The sequence below is a fragment of the Falco punctatus genome, assembly GCF_963210335.1.
Source record: "Falco punctatus genome assembly, chromosome: 3".
In the NCBI taxonomy this organism is placed as follows: Eukaryota; Metazoa; Chordata; class Aves; order Falconiformes; family Falconidae; genus Falco; species Falco punctatus.
The window spans coordinates 31,353,531-31,375,371 of NC_137582.1; the positions used below are offsets into that span (position 1 = coordinate 31,353,531).

Sequence of the window (21,841 nt, forward strand, 5' to 3'; positions counted from 1 at the left end):
CTTCTTGTAGCAACTGTTGGAGTGCTTCAGGGATGCAGTCAGAACAATAAAAAGCCCACTCTAACACTTGTGACACGGTAGTTCCTGAAATCAAGCATCACAATACATCTCTGGGTTTAAGTGGGGCTTTTGAATTAAAAGGATGGAAGATCCTGACAAGAATAAGATACGATTTTCAGTGAACATGGAGATTCTAGCTATGGGTATTAAACTTCTTTCATATGTAGACAAGGTTGCACTCCATTTCCTTCCCTCCCATAACTGGGGCAAGTCCTTGCACAGTAGAAACAGAAAATACTTCCATTTAGTAAAGTTTTATAAATACCAGGATTTACTTTACCACAAAACCTTAAAATACAGGAGTCTGTCTTAATACACTAGATAATGTGAATTCCTTTAAACTTGGGTTCATTTCTGAAAAGTAGGTTTTTCTCCCTGATTCTGTGTGTAATACAGTAACTTGTAGACTTTTGAGTTAGAACACCGAGGGTATGCTGATGCAGAGTAGCTTATCTCTTTGAATTATGTAAATATTATGCTTACCACCCTAAGTATTGTGAAGATTGAAATGAGAAAAGGAAAAAAAAAAAAAAGCGCGATGTTTGCTCAACAGTGTGTGGGTTTTTCTCTCCCTATCTAGGAAATTACAGTCGTCGTGAAGGTGCTCGAGGTTCAAGTTGGAGTGCACAGAGTACACCCAGGGGAACCTACAATGACAGTAGAGGTGGTCAGAGCAATTTTAACAGGGGTCCACTGCCACCACTGAGACCATTAAGTTCCGCAGGTACATGGTATTCATATGGGCATCGAACTATAGAAAATTCCTTGAATTTCATTTTTGCTTTACAAATGAAACCATGCAAGGATGCTGCAGACACCTTGAAATTCAGCAAATGTTTTAAGCATATATGAACAGTTGTCACTGAGACTGTGTCAAATACATGCTTTGACTGTGTCAAATACGAACTGCCCTGTAATCCATAAAACTTGCTGAATTGAACACTTGATCACAGAATCTTAATTTTGCATTCAGATTTTTGCAATTCAGTTGTCTTCGTACCTACATGGTAATTATAGAGCCAGTCAAGGCAAAAATGCTTGCCTAAAAGAAAAGTGAAAATTAAAAGGAGAAAACAGACCTTGTTTGTGTCTCATCTTGTTTTTGTTTCTTATGCTTTCACAGCAGCTACTACGCCTAGGGCTTTTTTTTTTTTTTTTTTTTTTTTCCAACTGAGTATACTTTTCTTTGCTTTAAGGCTACCGACCGAGTCCTCGCGATCGTGCTTCCAGAGGCCGAGGAGGAATTGGACCGTCTTGGACAAGTGCTAATAGTAGTAGCAGTGGTGGCTCAAGAGGAAAATTTGTTAGTGGAGGCAGTGGAAGAGGTCGTCATGTACGTTCCTTCACACGATAAAATGAGACCTAATGGAACAGCCCAACCACGTGGACTTCTGTGAAGATGCGAAAGCAAGCAGCGGCACTAAAGGACCAATTCAGAGTTAACTGGTATCTGGAGGACACCAAGAGAATATTTTTGTCTGAAGAAAAGTTTTTGTTTGATACAAGACTTGACATTTCAATAAAATCCAAGACTTTTTGTGTACAATTGTAAATTTTTTGTTCCTTTTGAAAGAATGTTTTTTGTGGACTTCAGTACACAATACTCAGTAAAGAACCTCTTTGAGTTAAGACTTGAAGGACTTCTTAAAATATTCATTGTGCCAAAAGAAAGGTACAGGTGTTCTGTGTGTGACTTATTGCAAGAAAATTACAAAAATATATATGTAAGGCAATTTTAGTTTTCTCTCTCAGGTTTAGAGTCATTAGATTTTATTTTTTTTTTTTAGCCAGTCTGAGTTAAATGAATGAGGTCCATCTGACAGCAGTTGAAGTAGCAAGTGATACAAGACTGACTGAAATTAATCTGTGAAAGAATACAAATTATGTGTAATTTATGTAGGGTTTGTTGTCTTATCTTTTGTAATGTGATTAGACACTTAAGGTCCCACACCTGTGAAAATTAGTAGAACATCTGTCATTGACTTCAGGGAGAGTAAGATAATGTTCTAGCGTTTACTTTACAACTCCAGCTCCTGGGTTAGGAGTACAAGAGTTCCTTCACTGGAACCCAGAGTATGTGTTGAAGTTAGAAGGCAGGGTACCAGTACCCTTAGAGAGCCTGGAGTTAATTAGTTGCTTGCCTCTCTGCTGACTTTCATAGTTGAGAGGGCTGAGAGACAGATGTATAAACTGAACCACCTGGTGAAGCAGTAATGCTAAATCTTCCCCTTGAGTAGATGGTTTGGATTTTTGTCTCTGTGATTGGACTGAGATAGAGTGCAAAAAGAAGAATTTTGAGAAGCAGGAATTCACAAAGAAAGGTTACCCCTAGATTCAACTCTAAATTTATTTTCCTATTAAATTCAGCGACTGAAGTAAGCTTTTTACACATTTGCATTCCTTTGGGCTCCACGGGATTTCGTAGAATTAACTGATTCTCAATAGCCTGGTGCATTTTTGGGTAGGGTGAGGAGTGGTAGCCTTTCCTAAAGGCCATGTACAATTTTTACAAATGAGCTCCACTGTCAGATTTACTTGAGCTTGGTATTCAGTTATGCTTTAGTCTCTTGACATTACAAAATTGCTATAAAGGGGTTTTTGTCTGCTTGGATAAGGCCCAGTTGAAATGGTCTTATTTTATGTAATCTTAACTTACTTTGGACAGCTCATCTGCCTAGACTCATGAACTTAAAGAGCCTATTTTTAAGTGTTTATGAAGTATGATCATACTTCTAAATTACTTTTTTTTTTTTTAGCTTTATGTTGCCTGGCTAAATGAAGTAGTTTTTTATTTGAACCACAGAAGGCCCCCGTTACGTGTACTTTCTCTGTGGGGAGACTGGGACAGTGTCCCACTGTCTGAGAGGTGATTAGTTTGCACAAAGTAATTGATGCAACCTATGAAAGTGACAAACTTCTGTTAATTGCCTGGGTGCGGTTAAAAGGAATAGTATCGGTTCACAAAGGTGTGTGTTTCAACATTGGTGAAAATAACACGAACAAGGAATTAGATTGGAAGCCAAACAGTTTTCTGAATGTTAACATAACAGGAAGATGTAATTTTACCATAATTTTACCAATAATGTAATTGTAATGACTAAAATGGGTGGAGGTCTCATAGGCATTACAGGTATTAATGCTATTTTTTTAAGGAGCACTGCATAAATATTTTTAAAGCTGACTAGTTTCTTTAGACTGTGTGTTTAAGGTCGTTTTATTTTTTTAGAAACTGTACTGTGTTGGAAGCTAGCAGGGATATGAATCATTTGTTTTCTGTCAGGGAATTTGAAATGAAAAGTAAAGTGTCAAGCATGGAATAAATATGTAAATATTCAGTACTGGTTCTTGAAACTTTAAAATATATGGCATGTCACACTAGGCATTTTCAGACTAGGAGGAAATAAAGGGTTGGTTAAATTGTTTGATGTATGGAAGCTCTGTAAATTTAGTTAAATGTATGCTACTTTTTTTCAGGTTTCTCATGTTTGAGTTGTTAAATGATTTAGTTCTGTGACGCTTCAATGCAAAGTGGTTCCTTTCTTGGATAAATTCAACTTGAAATAATGCTGATTAAAAGTTGGAGTTAGTTGGCTTGCTTTTTTAAACTGGATTCCTATCATGAGTAAACAACACTTGAAGCGTTAAGTTTTGCTTTTTACACTCTGCCCAAAAAGAACTTTTCAAGTTTTGTTTCCTGACTGGAGCATCAGAACACTGGAAGTGGCTAATGCCAAACACTGTTTAGTGAATGATACGCTTACCTCATGAGCGAAACAGCGGGGAGGAGTAAGGCAGAACACATCCACAGTGTAACACAGTTCTCCCTCCTCCAGCCCTGTTGTTGCATACATTTCTGTGCCTGTGCACCAGCGTGCAGCAAGAGAAGGAGACGGTCTGAGCAAAGGCTGCACCTCTGGCTGAGATGTGTGAGAACTGCCTTGGTCTGGTGAATGTCCCCGTTAATGGACAGGTGAATGCACAGTTTGTGTATGTGGTAAGGGTGAGACAAGTTGTGTGCGCCTCGCTTCCGAAATCTTTTCATGGAGTCTGTTATTCTGTGTATTCTGTACTGGCCGAAGGGCAGGTGTGGATGGTTAGGCTTCAGCAGATGAACGGTTTTGTGCTGTGCCCTCAGGCTTTCGGCCTTCCTCTCCTGCCGAGTGACTCCTCCCGTCAGGTGAGAGAATAGGCTTGCAGCAGATTCACGCTCCGCAGGGCCCCGTGTCCAGATTGTTCGTGTTTAAGGTTAGAACTTTTGAACATCCCTCTTGTTTTCCTGTTTGTTACATGTTCATATCCCACATGGGCTTTTGTTGGTGGCTATGAAAAACCTGCATTAGGGGTGAGATCTGTGCAGTTGATGGATGGTGAATTATTTTTTCCCTTGCTGCCGGTTTATTATCCTGCTGCCTGTGCAGGACCGGAGTGCCACACTGTTGGAGGCTAGTGGTTGGCAGCTTTGGCTAGCTCTTTGCCTTCAAAGCAGCTGCTCATCCCATTCAGAAACTCCCACCTGTGAGGCAGGAGAAAAATCCTGGAGAACCAGGGGCAGTCTGCCTGACCGCCTGCCGTGTTTATTGCTAGATACTCCCTCCGGCTGTATTTTCAGCCTTGCCTGCTCCAGGGCACCGACCCTATATTGTAGCTAATTCCTGACCGCCCGTGCTGCGCAGCCAGCACACCGCCATTTTCCTGTTTCATCTGATAAAGCCGGCACTCCAAACTTCTGGAACAGAAAGTGAACCACACTGCATTAATCATGGTATAGACCCTTTATTAGTTCAACTTTTATACAAAGTGTTCTTCAAAGTGATACAAATAGTGTTACTGTTTCTTTTACAGACTAGAGATTAAGATCTGTTAAGCTCTGTTTTATCCTTGCGTATATAAAGGTAGAAAATGTAAATAGATTGGCAGTGAACCATAATGCTGGAAGACAGTTCAATGTTTTATTTGTTAATAGAAAGTTGCATAGAATTGTAGGTCTTTATAAAGGCATCTATCTATGTGGTAAAATCTCCCTGACCTACCATACTTTGCCTGACAAGCAGTACGGGAGAAAGGCAAGGCTAGTACTGCTCCCTTTAAATACTATCCAGCACTTCTAAGTAAAATGGCTGTAGAAAAGCACCATGCCAGAAACATCCAAGAGGACACCATGTGGAAAATTTAATTTGCAAGGCTACCCATTTCTATAAATCTTAGAAACTGTTTGCCACCTGGGATCTATTAATGCATTAAACTTCTTAAAAACCACCTAAGAACATCTGAGATAAAACCACTTTTGGGCAGTCAAAATACTTCACTATCTTAGGTGTTTTGCTGGACTGTGTAATTCCATTCCCTTCCGTGCTGACAAGAAACTCTCGTAGATGTGTGCTACTAAATTAACATCTCATATGAGACTGTTAATCTAGTACTAGAATCACACTAATTAAAAACTGCCACCTTAATTAGGAAGTCCAGTAAAATTCCTTCTTGCCACTCTGGCACCTGACTCGGATGCATGGCTCTCACTTCCATGCCTTTTGTGGAAACTCATCTAAATCTACTGGAAGCTCTCCCCAAAAGTTACTGTTCTCACTCCAGATAAAGTAATCCCAGCAGCAACAGTCTGTACTGGCCAAGACCACCAACAATTTTTTGCTTTGGGAGGAATGCAGGAGAAGAGGGAATGCAGCTTTAATGCTGAAGCAAACAGAAGAAAACAGGATTTTGTCTTGAATTTGATCTCTCAAGTGGAGAAGTCAGTTTAAGGGAACATGTATTTGTAACTGGCTTCTTGGGTATTCAGAATAAATACATAAATGTCAATTTTCTTTCCAGACAAACTTACCGTTTGCTTTAAAATATTATTTTTTAAATACTACCTTGGTGTTATTCTTTTTCACCCAATTTAATGTAGGATAAAAATTTGCTCAACTCCTTGTAATACCTTGTAGCCTCACGCACTGAACAGCTTGCTCCCTCTGAGTTTTACTTGTGAATCTCCCAGGTTGGTACTGTTACATTTCATACCCACTTAATTGTGGATAAAGATTTAATCTCCTTTTAACTCTAATGCTGTGTTAACAGTAATGCCACAAGCCAGCTGGTGGCACGGGCTGGCGCAGCTGCGTTGTTGCTCCTGGGCTGAGGGAAGACAGTCAGCCCGCACTTAGTCTCTCCACTCTCCACAGTCCTTGCTCACCCTCTTCTAGCTCCAAAGTGCCATCAGAAACAACTAAAAATACAACAACTGTTTGCATTTGCACAGTTACTGGTCCATTTCGGTAACAGTTCCACTTGCTCTCAGCACAGTTAACCTGTCAGGAAATGGAACTGCTTAAAGCATGATTTAGTATGAGAACACTAATACCAGTAGTTCAGTGCTGGAGCCCTCCCGTAATGCACCTTAAGCAGTGTCTCTCGTATAATCCTAAGATACGATTGTGACTAGGCAAGTAGCACTTCCAACTTAATGTCTTTACTTACACCAAGTCTGCTACAATACTTGGACCCTTAGTTTTTATAAAAGGGATTAACAGACTATTTGAAAGAAAGAAAATTCATTGCCTTGGTTCTGCCAGCTGCTATTAAGAGCCGTGTAATACATGAAACTGGAAAAGCTAAAAGTAGATAAAATATTGAGAGATAATGGCTATTTCATTTCAGCCTAGTTAATTATAAGACAAGTAAAATGATGGCCATACTTCAGCATATGCCACCCTGTGAGTGGTTCATTGTCAGTGGAAAATCTTAAGTGCAGAACAGTTATCAACACAGGGGAACGGGAGATTAAGCTTAAAGTAACTAGAGGGGTCTGATGCTACTAGCTGCTATGGGCCCATTTAAGGTACCTCTGCAAGTGCTCCTCGGCTGCTGAAGGAAAGCAGAGCTGGCAGGTCACCGCAGCAGCACGTGGGCCCAAAGCATTGCCACATTTCAGCACTGGAAGTTCAGGTGCTCCAGAGCTGGCAACTAGAAGCTACATGGATGGCGCAGCTGAAAGTCCTTCCTTACCACCCAGGATGTGTTTGCTCACGGTTTCACGTCTGTCACTTAGGGGACAGACAGTAGACCACATGTAACTATTACATAAACCCTAGTTCTCTATACTAGGAGGAATTTAGTCATAAATATGGGTGAAATTCAACATATGCAGAGATCCCATTATGGAGAAAGTACAGAGCTAGTTAACTTGCTTTTTTTTTCTGCAGTCAGGACAGAAAAGATTGGGTTACTGCCCTCCAACTTGAGAAAGATGATCCAGCTCGTCTGAGTTCTATAGGATTTTGAAGTAATTTTCTTCTTTCACATTAAGCAAAGTAGATAAAGTCACATCACAGAACCACAGTTACAGTACACAGAAAAGCACTGGATTCATTCTAATAGCATGAAATCTGGTGTTGCCAAGAAGCTTCAAAATTAGTGTGAATGCTGAAATAGAGTCACACAGACCACAGACACTAACAGCTTGCTTATTTAGAACACAAGATAATAAAAGCATTCTTACCTTCTACCTACAGCTTTAATATGCACACTGATGCAAGTGAATTGACCACTGAATGTTTTGCGTGATTGAAGGTCTTCCCAAATTATAGCTACTATTTTACTGTTTCAGATTGTTAAATACACCTGCTTAAGAGATGTGCTACGTCATGAGTTGGTGAGACTACTATAGTGACCTAAATGCTTTCAACGATTGTAATTTAATCTAGAATGTAAGGACTGAAACCATGTAAATATTTGGACGTAACTTTCTTTCAGAAAACATGAAACATAACAAAAAGCTTTTAGAGAGGATTGTTTTTGTTCGGTTTTAAAAGCACAAGACCTGAACATGTTCCCATCTGCTTCAGTGGTACTAAAGAAACAGCAAGTTAGAAGGATTTGTTAATGCTTGAAATTAAAACAGCTCTGACTGCAAGTCTTCATAATGTAGTGTATGTGCTGAAGAAAGTTGCTGCCTCTCTCTTTGGTTATGCTGTTAGCCACAAAAGCGTTGGTCTGAGCGACAGCAAGGCATGCACAGTGATGTATTTGCTTTCTAAACTATAAAATTAGCTTATTCAGATTTTTGCACCTGCACACGTTCCTGAAAGCTCCAAACTGATTTAACACATTCAGTAAACAGGAGGCCAGGTTCTTCCCTAGTTACTCCACTGAAGAGCTGCAACAGATAGAATATGGCTTTGTTATACCACTGAAAAAAACATGAACAGGCTGTGTGAGAAGTTTACAGAAAAGTCTTTCAACTGTACAGATTTCTCATGCAGTCCCTACAGATAAATGCCCCCTTGATTTGGTATTTGTGGGTCTGTTAAAAAAATCCTAGCTCTTACAGAACTGCAAACTTGAGTACTAATAGAGACATCTGAAGTCTAAGTGACTGCACAAGCATTCATCTGTTGTGGACTTTAATGTTCAAGTAGCCTAAAGCCTGCCAAAAGGCAATTAAGGATACTCTAGGTATTTCTATATATGCTTTAAAGATACTGAATACTGAATGGCTGGTCTTAAGCTTAAACGACACTGTAGAAATAGTTGATATTTCCACATATAAAAGCTTCAAAATTTTCAATAAAATGTAGATCCCTCCCACAAACTCCAGGTTACTCACATATCTATTTAAAAGGTTTTAGATAACTATTACCTTGGACTTTGGTATTAGTCTCTTAAGTGTGTATCAACCTGGGAAATTAGAAAAGCTCTAAAGTAAAAGCCAACTTCACCTGAAGCTGTTATGTAACAGTAGAATTACAATTTAAAGTGCTTTCTTTCCACCTTGGAAATAGACCTTCTACAGACTATAAACAAACAAAATCTATTTCTGTTACTGACTTTCCCCCAGATTAAATACATCCCAAATGTCATTATTGATGATGACACTTTCTTTCTGTTTCAAGTATAAACTAGACTTAAATGGACCATAACTGACCAGGAAGGAAACAACCTTTAAGTATCTTTGACTTTAAAATGCTCTAGGCTTTCAGGCTTGAAAGACTCCTGTAAAAGATGTACTGAAGAGATATAACAAACCAAGTCTCCTTCCCCTCTTTCATAAAAACATTAGCTAAAAATGTATTTGCCAGTTATTGATTTTAATGCTCAGTGTTCCCTAAGAGAAAATTATCTGTTTGTTTTTATGCCCCAAGAGGAAATCAAGTAGTAATCTAGATTTCAAAAGAAAACAAATCTGAAATGACAAAGTTTACCAATCATTCCTAGAAAGTAGAAAAGTTTGCCAGATGGTCACAGAAATTAGAAGAAAATGCTTTTTGAGCTTACTTCTGTTTAGATAACTGTAACTTCCCTAGGTTTTCGTTTTACACTTTCTAGTCGTGTCAGAGGGCGGAAATTTGTTGACTTCCTGCTTCCTTCTGTAGTAGTTAATCGACAGTCCTTCTGCAGCCCCTTCAGCAGCTCCATTAATTCCCGTTTTTCTAGCTCTGCCTGCTCCAGCTCTTGACGGTGCTGTCTCTCTGCAGCCATCAGAGAGCGTACATCTGACATCATTCGTGACATCTGACTCTGAAATGCAAATACACATTTACTCCAAGAAACACACTCTTTTCTAATGATGGTTGTATGAACTTGAATTGGCCACGCATGAAGGGTGAAGGATTACAAAGAATAAGCAACACTGAAATAATTTTTTGATAGGCAGAACAAATGTAAACAATTTGAGACACAATCCAGCATTCACCTTCTGAGATGGTCTTGTTTCAAAGATTCCGATACAGTTTTCCTAAATGTGCAAAAAGTTTCTCATAAAGTATAACAAGAAACAGTGGACTTACCTAGTTGCTGCTTAAATTTTCTATCTGAAGACTCCAAGCAAAATAAGGTTTTGGTTATATTCAGATACATTCTTCAAGGACTTAACGTCAAATCCAGTAAAAATAAAAATTTAATCTATAAAGAACATCCATTGCTTTGGGCTTTAAAAATCATTATTCTGTGATACAATAAGAACTAGATGAATGAAAGGATAAGACTGCCTTGCTTGTTACTTGATTAAGTTTGCAGTGCAACTCTCCCAACCCTTTGACCACAGCTGAACCATAATGTAAGTACCACTGCCTGCAGTAGGACTCTGTGTCAGCACTGGATTATGCCACCTTGGACAGCACTAAAAAAGGAGCTGAATATTCAATTACATCAAATTTGCGATGTGTGCCCTATGTTTAGATACTGAAAATGAGTTTCAGATAGATGTGCCAACATGCTACGTATGCACAGAATGATGCAGTCCTTGTACAGGGGTACCCAGGTTAGCCCCAAATGAATTTGAAGTAAATAAACCACAAGAATAAAGCACTCAGCCTGCTTCTCAACCGAGCCGATTACCCTGGCAAAGCATTATGCTAACACCTCTTTTGCTTCCCATACTTAATCTAATTCTTATTTCTATGAGACTCCACTTACAAAGTAAAAGACAACTGCTGGGAAAAGCAAAAAGCTAGACTGTTAGGAGAGGAAAAAAAAGAAAAGAAAATTATCATATTTACCTTCAGTTCTTCAATTTCATTTTGCAGAATACTCTCTTTTTGGACCATGTGCCTTCTCTGTGAATCTAACCTCGACTCCATCTCATGTTTTGCCTCCTCCACTCTGCAGATCATTTCTGACCTAAAAAGTTTATTTCCCCTTGTTAAGCCTTGTAAGCATGGAAAATAATGATTTTCAAATTCCAGAAAGCCTTCTTGCAGCCTAACAGCCCAATCTGATTCCCATCATACTCTGCAGGACACCCCTCTAGAGGCATGATAGTACTGTTTATTAATTTAAATAAAACTAGCATAGGAAAGTGCATTGTGCCCTAGGGGCACTGAAGTGACCATACACAGCTTATACAGGGGACAACTGTATCATATTCCTGAAGTAACTCTATAAGCTCAAGAACACATATTTATGATTTTAAATGACTTATGACCTTTTACGTATAGTATTTACTTGCTTAGTATTACTAAACACAGTCAAGATAAAAAGTTTGAATACTATAGTATTGCTAAACATGTACTCCTGTCACTTTTATGGTGGATGCTAAATGATGGTATGCAGTAAACTATTATAACCTAATCATTCACACAGCCTTATAGCCAAAACCTAGCTGGTACTACATTAACCTTTTGAGTTCAAAAACCAGGACCAGGTAGCAGAACCCCTTGTGTTTCAATGCATTTGAACCAGATTTGAGCCTGACTTCATCGCAATATTCAAGAGCACAAGACTTGGTGAGCTGAAAGACAGAAATGGGAAGGAGCATTGGGGGGAAAAAAAGAAAAAAAAAAAAGTCCAACTGGAATATCATGGGAAGGGAAAGCTACAGGAACATATATGAGGGAAAAGAAGATGCCATAAGAAGAGTCATATTCACCAACTGTTAATAATCTGCCAGGATCTTAATAAAAAAGTGGAAATTAGACCTTAACAGGTTTAATCTATCAGTCTGTACTTGCCAAAATAACTAGAGATTTTAATCTTCTGGATCTGTATAAACTATAAACATATGTGAAATATAAACTAAATATAATTATTAATAATGTGACCTTGGGTCTACAGCAGGCCAATGGAAAAAATGAAATTGCCAACTTCAGTCCAGCTTTCTTAGGTACTTTGTCGTTTTAAATAGTCAGCTCACAGCTTTGTTGAGCTACAGGCAATGGTATTTTAGGATTTATAATAACTTGGGGAAAAAAACACAACCAAACCAGCAAAAGAATCAGAAGAGTAAAAATTTAAAGTCTATGCTGACATAATACTCTGACCCATTAGTATCAAGTAATTAACAGGCTATTTAACACATACCAGAATCTAGTACTAGTATTTGAAGTGCTTCATGCACTGTTTTTCAGGCCTAGACTAACACAAACATCAAAGAAACAGAAGATTTGTACCGAAGTAGTTCTAGCTCAGTTCTTAGCTCAGCTACGCAATTATGCTGTGTGTCTTCTGCACTGAGAATGGTGTAACCACAACCATTAGGGCATTCACGGCTCCGATATTCACACACTGCCAGGTGACCATCTAAGTTACGTCGTTCAATCTGAACTGTACAACCTGAACAGGGAACACAGTAAGGTAAGCCAGTTGTTTGCAACTAACAAAAGCATTTTAATTAATTCCAAACAAAAACACTCAAGCAAGCAAGCCGCAATATCCTGAGCTAAGCAACAGCCAATCTGTTAAAGCAATGAAAAAAGTGATTTCTTTAGAACATGAAATATGATAATTATAACACGCATAACTAGTAATAAAACACTTTAAAAAAGTCATTATGATATTTATCCATTAACTGAAAATACTGAAAAACTGAAAGTAGGTATTTTATGTGAAGTCTTCTACTGCTGGTCTGGCATTAAAGCAACTTCAGTAATGACAATGCTGATGCCAAGCTAAGACACTAGCAACTTGCCTGTGCTTCCACCATAGATTGCAGTGACTGGAATTGAAGAAGAATGCAAATGTGTGAAAAACAGTAGGTTACCAAATTTAGGAATAAAAGGTCCAAAGACACGTAGTAACAGCAACGGGGGTGATATGGAATATAACCTTATTTTCCTGACAATTTGTTGGTCTTGTGTATAACATACTAGACCACATAAATAAACAAATTTATTTATGAACTTTTAATAAATGATGCAAAAATAGAAACATTTCCACAGAAATTCAAGGACACAAACTTTACAAATCTGCAGTGATTAAAAGTAAAATGTAGAGAACCAAAAATGAACACTGTATAAATTATTGCTACATTTAACACTCCAAACTTGAAGTTTGTAGTCTTTAATATTCAATCTTTGAGGTACAGTTTGCTGTAATACAGGCTTCCATTTCATTTGAAGATAAAATTGATGTAAGAAAACTGAAACAATGGTGCAATGAAACTTCCCAACAAACTATACCAGAAAATTACAAAAGACAGCCGCCTCAAGAAGCTTTACTAATATAATGACTTGTAATTGAGGTACTCAAAATACACTCCGATGCATTCTTGAGAAAGAGTTCAAGATGTAAGAGCCCTCACACCCTGAATACCAGACATCAGAGATAAGGTGTAGTAACTCTATAAATGCTACTCTTTCTGCAGAAAGTAACAGAGGTGAATTTGAAGCATCTGCAGGAGTCACTTACTGCTAAGAGAAATTATAACTTCCGGTGGAGTGATTTTAGCACCTTAATCGTCTTATAATTAATTACAATGGCAGACTTGACTATGCCCTTAGCACCATTTATTAGAAATTAACTTTGCAGGAACATATGACATATTGAATAAAATCGACTGGTAAATTACAGTACTATGTTCCTTTTTAGCAGTATGTTTCTTCCTCAAGAGGTGTAAGTTTGTTTTAAATAAAAACCTTAACATGAACACAATTCTAACCAGAATTTAGCTCAAAGCAATTCTTATTTCCAAAATACATTTTTATTAAAACCATGAGACAGAGTGGGTGGCTGCACATGCACCAGGCAACAAGCTATTTTGTAAATAAATTGCAACCCATAAGCATTCTGTAGGTGTTATTATATTCATACAAAAATCAAAACGAGCAGACAAAACTGAAATCCAAATTCATAACTTGACAGGAAGCAAAACAAACGCGCTGCTGTATTTTCATAAATTTGAAGTCCATCATACTCATTTTGGTTAGTTTTTGGATAAGAAACTATTGCTAATGATCATGATTGCCATAAACGGGTAACACATTTTGTTCAAAAACACTGCTGTAAAGAGTAGATCATGCCAAAGCTTTGAATTTCTGTATGGAAATAACAGCCATTATTCCCATTCTATTGACAGAAAGATGACAAACACGTTTTCTGAATATAAAGGATTCAACTTCTCTGAAGGTTACTCACCTGCATTGGAGCAAGGTATCTGACTGTATTCACACTCCCTTTCATGCCTGTCTATAGATTCCAGAGAACAAATCATTTCACAGCCATACTCTCTGTTTTTGCAATGTAGCTGAAGACGGTTTAAATCATTTTTCATATATCTACATGCAAAAAAAAAATCAATTTCTTCTTAAATCTGGGAACGCAATTGAAAAAAAGGTCTGTATTTTCAACATTTGGGAAAAGAAAGTAAGATTCTAATCTCCATTAGGAAAAACCGTGAATATTCAGCTTATTTGATTTTTTTTTTTTTTTACAATTCAAGTGATCATATTGGAAAAGAACAGGCTTAAAGGAAACAATGTTAATGAAACATTCAGTCTCCAAAATTAAATGTGCAAATTAAATCTTTATTTTTGAATAAATTTTTAATCATGACCTTTTGCTAGCTCAGGAGATATTACCAATAACAAACACTAAGGCTACTCACTGTCACTGAAGTTTTGTGTTTCTAAATATGCCAAACCAAACTGACTACAGTGAGTACAGACAACCTACAAATTAAACTCTAGGGCTCTGCCTACGCTACACCTCAACTTTCCAAAGAATAAAATCTTATTAGTGACAAAAATACTGAGAGTACTAATAAGAGTTAATATAACATGTGTGGCTGAAGGTTTTAAACGCAACGTAAGTGTTAATCTGTGCAAGATTAGACAATGCAGGGGTTAAACAGCAAGCAGTAGCTACTGATGAAGCTGTGCTGGCAATAGCAGGAATTAATAGAATAGCTCAGTCGGAAAGGACCTACAATGATCAACTAGTCCAACTGCATGACCAATTATGGAAGACACTTGCCAAAACAGCCTGTTTTACAACAGAAGAGATATTCTTACAACTAAAGACCTTTTTAAAAAAGGATTTTAAGGCAAGAAGTTTGGTTCATGTCAACAGGAATTATTCATTACAACTCCCCCTACAGTATCGAGGTAAGACTAAAAGGAAAAACAAAAGCTATACAGTGTTTAGTGACTGTTACCAAGAGTTGCTTTGCCTCTTTCTCTAAAAAAGCATGGGAAAGATTTGGTGCTGTAGAAGACATTCAGAAGAATATCCAGACAGACATCTAGAATCAGCATTCAAGATACAAAAACGTGGAGAGAACAAATTAAGTGTTCTTTCCATTTTGAAATTTAATACCTTGAAAGTTAGTTAGAATAAATAGAAAATGCTAATGCTTTCATGCAAATGATCGGTTTCTGCCACAGGCATATTGGATAAAGACAATGTGAGAGACAGTAAATGACAAGAGATAAAGCTGTGCAAGCAAATTTGAGAAATCCTAAATTCATGTAATTTCAACATACAGCAAGACTACTGTATACCTGTAGAGAGGTCGCAGCAAAGATACATCAATCATTTGTCTGTCTTCAGGGCAGTTACTGTGATGAACAAGCCATCCATGTATACAAGCAGTACAGAAAGCATGTTCACAAGGAGCCTGTAATGGATCTTCTAACACATCACGGCAGATGGAGCATAATAGCCCTTCATTAACATAGCCAACAAAACGCTCGATATCATAACCCATGCTCCCCACACACTTTCAACCTATTAAAAAAACACACAGAAATAAAGTAGTCTTTGTCCTGAATCCATATGGCTAGATCCACAAAAAGTCCTGGAAGCAATTCTAGAAATATGGAGAACAATGTGAATAAAGAACTTCACACGTGAGAATGCAAAAACATACTTTGTGGTGACTAAGATTTAAGTGAGGATTTGAGGACTGTACTGCTGGATGTCAGAATCCCAATTTCATATCAAGATTCTCTGAATTCTGAAAGCAGATTTTAGCAGACGGTTGAGCCGTGCTTCTTCTGAACTCTGTTACGGAACATAGTTCTACCAGCCACTGTGAAACATACAGTTTCTATTTACTTGACTTCTACCTGAGGCAGAAACATCACAGAAGTTCATATGCAAATGTTTGCTTTCCATTTTAATGCCTTTTATATAATGCTTAATATACTTAACGAAACAGTGTCTTTACAGACAATAGCTGTGGCACTTTCAGCTAGCAATTTTGTATTTATGAACTGCACCATCGCTTAATATGTTGTTTTCACACTGAAAAAAAAAAAAAAAAGCTAAGATTCTCTACTCATTGTAGACATCCACTCCAGAGGGAAAAGCATGAAATCTCCACATGCCTAGAGAAATACTTAATATCCAGGAAGAAAAAGAAGCCAAAACTGTCACTAACTGAAATCATGAGGAGCTACTGTCTTCTACATGGTCTATTTTATAAAACCGAGTAGCCTTTAAATGGATTTGAAAGCTTTGTGAAGAAGAACTAACAGGCAATCTGCCTTCATCAAAATCCGATCATGAAAAGCCTACTAGAATTTGGTAAGACTCCACAGAACTTACCTAAAAGAATGTTTTAGGCTTTGCATTCCTCCTTAATATAAAAAAATACTTTTGTAACCCCACTGAGACCCCTGAAAGATGTTTCCATGAGTTTTTCTAAATAAAACAGAAGATAACCTACCTTTTTAGATTTTACTACATATATATATATATGCAGTTTGTCAAAATACTTCAGAAACAGTTTTCTGATTAGTAAGATATGTAATGCTTCCCACCTTAAGTTTCTCTTCACTGCTTTATTATGCCTATGAGAAAAATTAGAAAGAGAAAGCATCAGTAGTGTTTCCTCAGTTACGGAGTCCAATGTCTAACCAGCCAGCTGCTGAATAGATGCTGTCCTAACAGCCCATAAACACAAAGCTTTCCAAAGCAAGCCACTGTAAAATCTACAATTCAACACAAGAGATCCGACTAGATTAGGGGCTGGGGCAGGGGAGCGGGAAATCATCAGTGTTTCTTTCAATTATTACTGATGCAGACACTTACCATAAAACTGAACACCCTGCTGCCATTTAATTTTGAAGTCTTATAGTTTTATTTGTAAGACTGAAGACAACAGAATTCAGTATTATTGAAGAGTAGCAGCTGAAATCTGGTAAAATTATATACTTTAAAAAGATGAAAGTCTCTTGTCTAACCTGGTTTTATGGAGGCTTGACATGCAGTTCATTTTTAAAACAAAACTATCACAGTCAGGCTCATTTTATTGACAAATAACATTCACTTGATGTGTAGCTTAACTCAGGATGCTCACTTAAACAAAAATTAAAAGAATGTCATCACTTAAATCCCTAAAATTGATATCTAGCAATTGCACTATGACATTCAAAGAGAATTGCAATCTGAATTAAAACTGTAGTCTTTAAGGACTAATGTCAAATTTTGCTCTAAAGGAAAAAAAGTTTGCAATTCCTCTTCATGAATATACTATAAATCTGGTATTTAGAAGATCTTATATAGCTGAGTATCAAAGCATATCTTACTGATTATGAAAGGTTCTTGTGTTAAAAAGGTATTTGCTAAGGTTAAAGTTAATAAAAGCCTGTAATGAAAACATACATAATGCAAGGAAGAATGCGTATTACCCAAACACAAAACACATCATCTGCTACAGTTTCCATATTGTGTTTTCTTTCTACTGGCATACTTATTGTACAGCCAAAACCCTGGCTTGCAGATGCTTGAGCTAGTTTTAGATTAGCTGGGACACCTACTAGCTGGGTGACCTAGTGACAGCGTTGCCACAGCAGCAGGGATTGTAATCCATGTAGACACCTGACAAGGTCCCAGGCAGATTTCACAGACCGCATTTAGCTCTGTGCTTCTGTGGCTACACTGTCATCAACAACCCATGGCCACTGAATTTACAAGCATCTGGGATATGCTGTTCCTTTGGCCACAGCATGGACATTCTGTGTCTTAGAAAAGTCTGCTCAAGAAATACCATACTACGAAGAGGACAAACAATTCTTTTCACACTGTTGTTGCCCTGTATGTTTTTACAGGTCTCCTGTAAAGACAGAAAATTCAGGACTTTGCTAGTTCACTGTGAACAAAATGAGTGTTACTTTTGCAGAGAGCTGTAATTTTAAAGGGCACCAAGGACCACAATGGAAAGTTTAAAGAGAGGAGAACAATGCTAATTATCAGTAGCAGAACATGAAGTCAAGTACTAGTTCCCAATACTGATAAAAGCATTGAAATATATAGTGTGTTGTAGAAGAATGGCTGCAGAAGCGTGGCCTTAGAATCTCTGAAGATCTGCACAATCCAGGCCTGGTATTAGAATAGGCCTGTAATTAGAATTGTACTGAAGTTGCTGTGCTGAAGTTAACAAGAAAGGTAGCTTTGAGCTATTCTTGAATCCTGAGACCAAGTAATTACGTTGTGCCAACAGGCTGTGGCTGTAGCAAGCTACAGCTGCTGGGAAGGCAGATGCAAGGCCAAGATAGGGAGTGGTATGGGAATATAGGGAGTAACAAACTACAAGGCTGAAGCACAGCAACACAATTAGCTACATGGATAGAATGCTTATTTTAGTCATGATAATTAGGGGTGTGAGAACCACGCGCACTTAGAGACTAATAACCAATTATATCTTTGCTTTACGAATATGCATGTATATTGAGTCTATATAAGTAATGTTAGAAATAATAAAGTTGAGCAAGATGCATAACTCATATTGAGCGACTTCTTGACTCCGGCGAACCCTTCTCCCCAACAGTATGTTTATGCTGGAGGACTGTTAAGCAGCATATACACAATCTATAATTTGAATTGTGCACCTAAAATTTTGATTTGACTTGGTGGTTCCCAGAGGATTCAGCTTTTAGAAAACTTTCATAAAGATATAAGATATGACAAAACTGTGAGTATTTTTGCTGTCCCAGGGTTTCTGCTCTACTGGAATTGTAGATGCTGTAAGCTACATTTTGCACACATGTGGCTGATCCCTGAGCACCAAGTCTTCAAGAAACTCTTTGGCATATTTTAACAACTTTGACGTCTATCAGAATGCAGGAAAGGGTATTTTTAGCAAGTGGGAAACAAAAACTTTGTGTTTCACAGCAAACTGAAGTGCAACAAATATTATATATCTATATATGTAAAGCCCTAACTAAACCCAGAGTTCAAATAGAGAGTGGATGGGAACTTTGAGGCAAAATATACAATCAAGAGGGGTTCGGATGAGAACTTCAGTCTGTTTTCAAGACTGATGCTGGAGCAGCACCATCCCACATAGTGCCATAAACCTTGTGGCTTTGAGCCTGAGACCTACAGCAACAGCTGCCACTGAAATCCCAGACCTCTTCCAGCAGAAATTCCTGACATTAAGAACCAGAGATGTTTTATCTTCTGCCAGCTTCAAAAGATGCACTTTAGTCAGCAGATAATCAGAGGGAAAGCATCAGATGAATGCCACGCACTCTAGCAGTACAGGCGACTTTAGTCAGTACTTTCTGCCACAAAACAACATCATTTTCAAATTCTGCTCTTCCCCAGAAATGTCTCTCTTTCCACTTGGCCTCAAAACCTTTTGTTCTACTTCCATTACAATTTATTGATTGTCACACTCCTTTTTTGTTTGTACCTAGAAACTACATTATTTATCATTGCCTTCACATACTCCACTAACATTTCCAAACCTTGCCTTGTCTTTGGCTTCTCTGGTCCAGAATTCTGCCCATCACCTGGCCATTACCAGTGACACTTTCCACGAGGATATCTGGAATTTGTGGGTGCCAAATCTGGAGGGTAGAAACCCCACAAACTGTTACATGCTATTTGCTTTCCATGGTTTTACATGAATTTTATTTTCCCCCATAGTTTTTGACAAGCAAAAATCTCCTCCACACTTCACAGATACTAAGAGCCAATTTTTAGTAGCTGTTATCCCATGTTGTTTGCCATGCAGAGGCACACCTAAAACCAGTCCTGAGGTATGTACTGCACTGCCTTCAACCAGAGATTTTGTGTGGATTGTGTGGATGCAGGGAGAATAGACATGGGATGTAGTTCCCAACAACATAATCGCACAGCTTGCTAAACATCTGGCACTAATCAAAGCCATTCCATTCTAACAAAAACAGGACACTGACATCAGATTAGTGACTTGCATTTCCCCATCTACAGTAGTTTCTGATTTTTAAAAACTGGGGTTTTTTTCAGGTGACAAAACAAAGCATAGATTTTGAAGGGCTGAAGTGAATCATGACAGCGGATTTGCATCACTAATACAGCATTTTCAGAAGTGCTGTGTGACTGGAAGAACAAACCATCTATGCAGGGCCCAGGGATAAGGTGACATTAAAATATGATATTGCTTCAGCTTCTACTTTCACAAAGATACACTGTACTTTAAATCTTGCTATATCGAAGCGATATTTTAGGGTGCCTTATTACCACTCTGACACAGTCACTGTAAGCCACCTCAAGCCAGCATTAATGTTCAAAGAGGCAGACTCACCCCTTCAATGGTGACAGTACAAGCTGTTTCCATAGCTACTGGATGTATTATTTGGGGTCGGAACTAGATGATCTTTAGGGACCCTTCCAATCCAAACCATTCTATGATTCTATGATCGCACCGGGTAACTGACCTGTTTTAAGACTGAACTGGTGAAAAAAAGGAGTTTTAACCTTGGCAATTGTCCTGCAGTAGCCCAAGTGAATCTATCCGCTAATTAACGTCATCCTAGCCTCCCTCTACCTCCTCCCTTGAATCAGTAAATTAATTTAATTTGGCCCTTTCCTGAACTTAGATAACTAACCTTACAGACAACTACTCACTGATTTGCTGGGCTAAGTTCTTTTGTAGATGGCTCAGCAAAGGCTCAAGTGACAATGAAGTGGGGCAAGACAGGGGATAAGAAACTGCAGCCAGGGCAGAAAGGAAAGACAGCAGCAGTGTCTGATTAAGGCTGCTATAGAGCTACTGTCTCAGCTCAGCTTCCTAGACTGGTACATTGTGGAGTCTCATGAACGTTTGTGTAAGAGAAAGGGAACAGAAGAGGATAAGAATGAATGGATAGCAACACCAGCTTACACTGATGTGAAAAAAATTATTTAACAAAAGCTTCTATAATAACCAGTAAGGGATATATAATTAATTTAAGGCCTGCGCCTCTACCAGGAACTATCAAGGAAACTAGAATTACTTTGACAAAGAACATTTTAATGTAACATTTCCACTTGCTGTCGTGCTGCAAAACCTACTCAAGGTGGAATGATGCAAGATACACATCTCACAGGCCACTTTTTAGGCTTTAAAGGGCTGGACCCCGCTGCACAGCGGCCAGAGGGCCTCTCCTCAGAGGCTCGGGTGGGAGCGCTGCACAGGCACAGGGAAGGCCTCTGGGCCACGCCTGGGTGGGCTCCTCAGGAACGGCCAACGCTCTTGGTCACAGAGAACAAAACTGTCTGGAAACACCTGGAGCAGCAACGCACCGCCAAGGAGCCGCACCCAAGCGGCCTCACTTGCCATTATCTCCTCCTCATCTCCTCAGCAGGATGGCACAGCCACCACCAGTCCGGCACAGAGACTGACGGTGCAAGCGCCAGGCCTGCCGCCGGCGAACGACCCTTGACAAACGCTGAGGTCCCCGGCGCAACGCCTCCCGCCCCACGGCCCCGCTCCGCTCAGCCAGCCGCTGCGGTACCGCTGCCCCCCTCGGCACGGCCGCCCGCCGCCGCCCCGCCGCCCGCAGCCACCCACCTACCCACCCGCCCCCCCACTCACCCGCCCACCCCGGCCGCCACCACCGCCGCCGCCGTGCCCCGCCGCCGCCCGCTGTCGCGAAACGGAGGTTACTTTTGCGGCCGCTCTTGCTTGACGGCCGCGCGGCGCAGGGAGCGCGGCCCCCCCGCCATGCTGTGTGTGGCGCCGGGAGCCGCCCCGCGGGGCCCCGCCACGCGCGCGTACCTCAGCGCTCCCCCGGCGGAAGGGGCCGGGCGCGCGCGGCCGGGGTGACGCCGCGCCCTCCCCGCCCCGGGCGCGCGCGATGGGCGGGAAGCGCCGCGCGGG

General features: G+C 39.4%; 2 protein-coding genes across 8 annotated transcripts in view; one reads left to right on the forward strand and one right to left on the reverse strand.

Annotated features, from left to right (window-relative positions):
• VIRMA (vir like m6A methyltransferase associated) overlaps positions 1-3,482 on the forward strand; it is a 28,264-nt gene extending 24,782 nt beyond the window's left edge. The window contains exons 23-24 of the mRNA XM_080379546.1: positions 641-784; positions 1,257-3,482. Of these exons, the coding sequence (XP_080235672.1) occupies positions 641-784; positions 1,257-1,414 (302 nt within the window). The 3' untranslated portion in view covers positions 1,415-3,482. The remainder of the gene's footprint in view (positions 1-640; positions 785-1,256) is intronic.
• A 1,335-nt stretch (positions 3,483-4,817) lies between these two features.
• Positions 4,818-21,754, reverse strand: LOC308060625 (RING finger protein 151-like). 7 transcript variants are annotated; one of them, XM_080379577.1, is made up of 7 exons: positions 21,740-21,754; positions 16,439-16,562; positions 15,270-15,495; positions 13,906-14,045; positions 11,943-12,105; positions 10,554-10,674; positions 4,818-9,573 (listed from the first exon to the last, which is right to left on the reverse strand). In XM_080379577.1, exons 3-7 carry the CDS (start codon positions 15,473-15,475, stop codon positions 9,337-9,339), a joined length of 867 nt encoding a protein of 288 aa, XP_080235703.1. In that variant the 5' UTR covers positions 15,476-15,495; positions 16,439-16,562; positions 21,740-21,754; the 3' UTR covers positions 4,818-9,336. The 7 variants fall into 7 exon arrangements, with proteins under 7 accessions (XP_080235703.1, XP_080235705.1, XP_080235700.1 ...); XM_080379579.1 differs by lacking the exon at positions 21,740-21,754 and adding an exon at positions 20,285-21,476 and having other exon boundaries at positions 16,533-16,562; XM_080379574.1 differs by lacking the exon at positions 21,740-21,754 and adding an exon at positions 20,285-21,476.
• Positions 21,755-21,841: the final 87 nt, after the last annotated feature.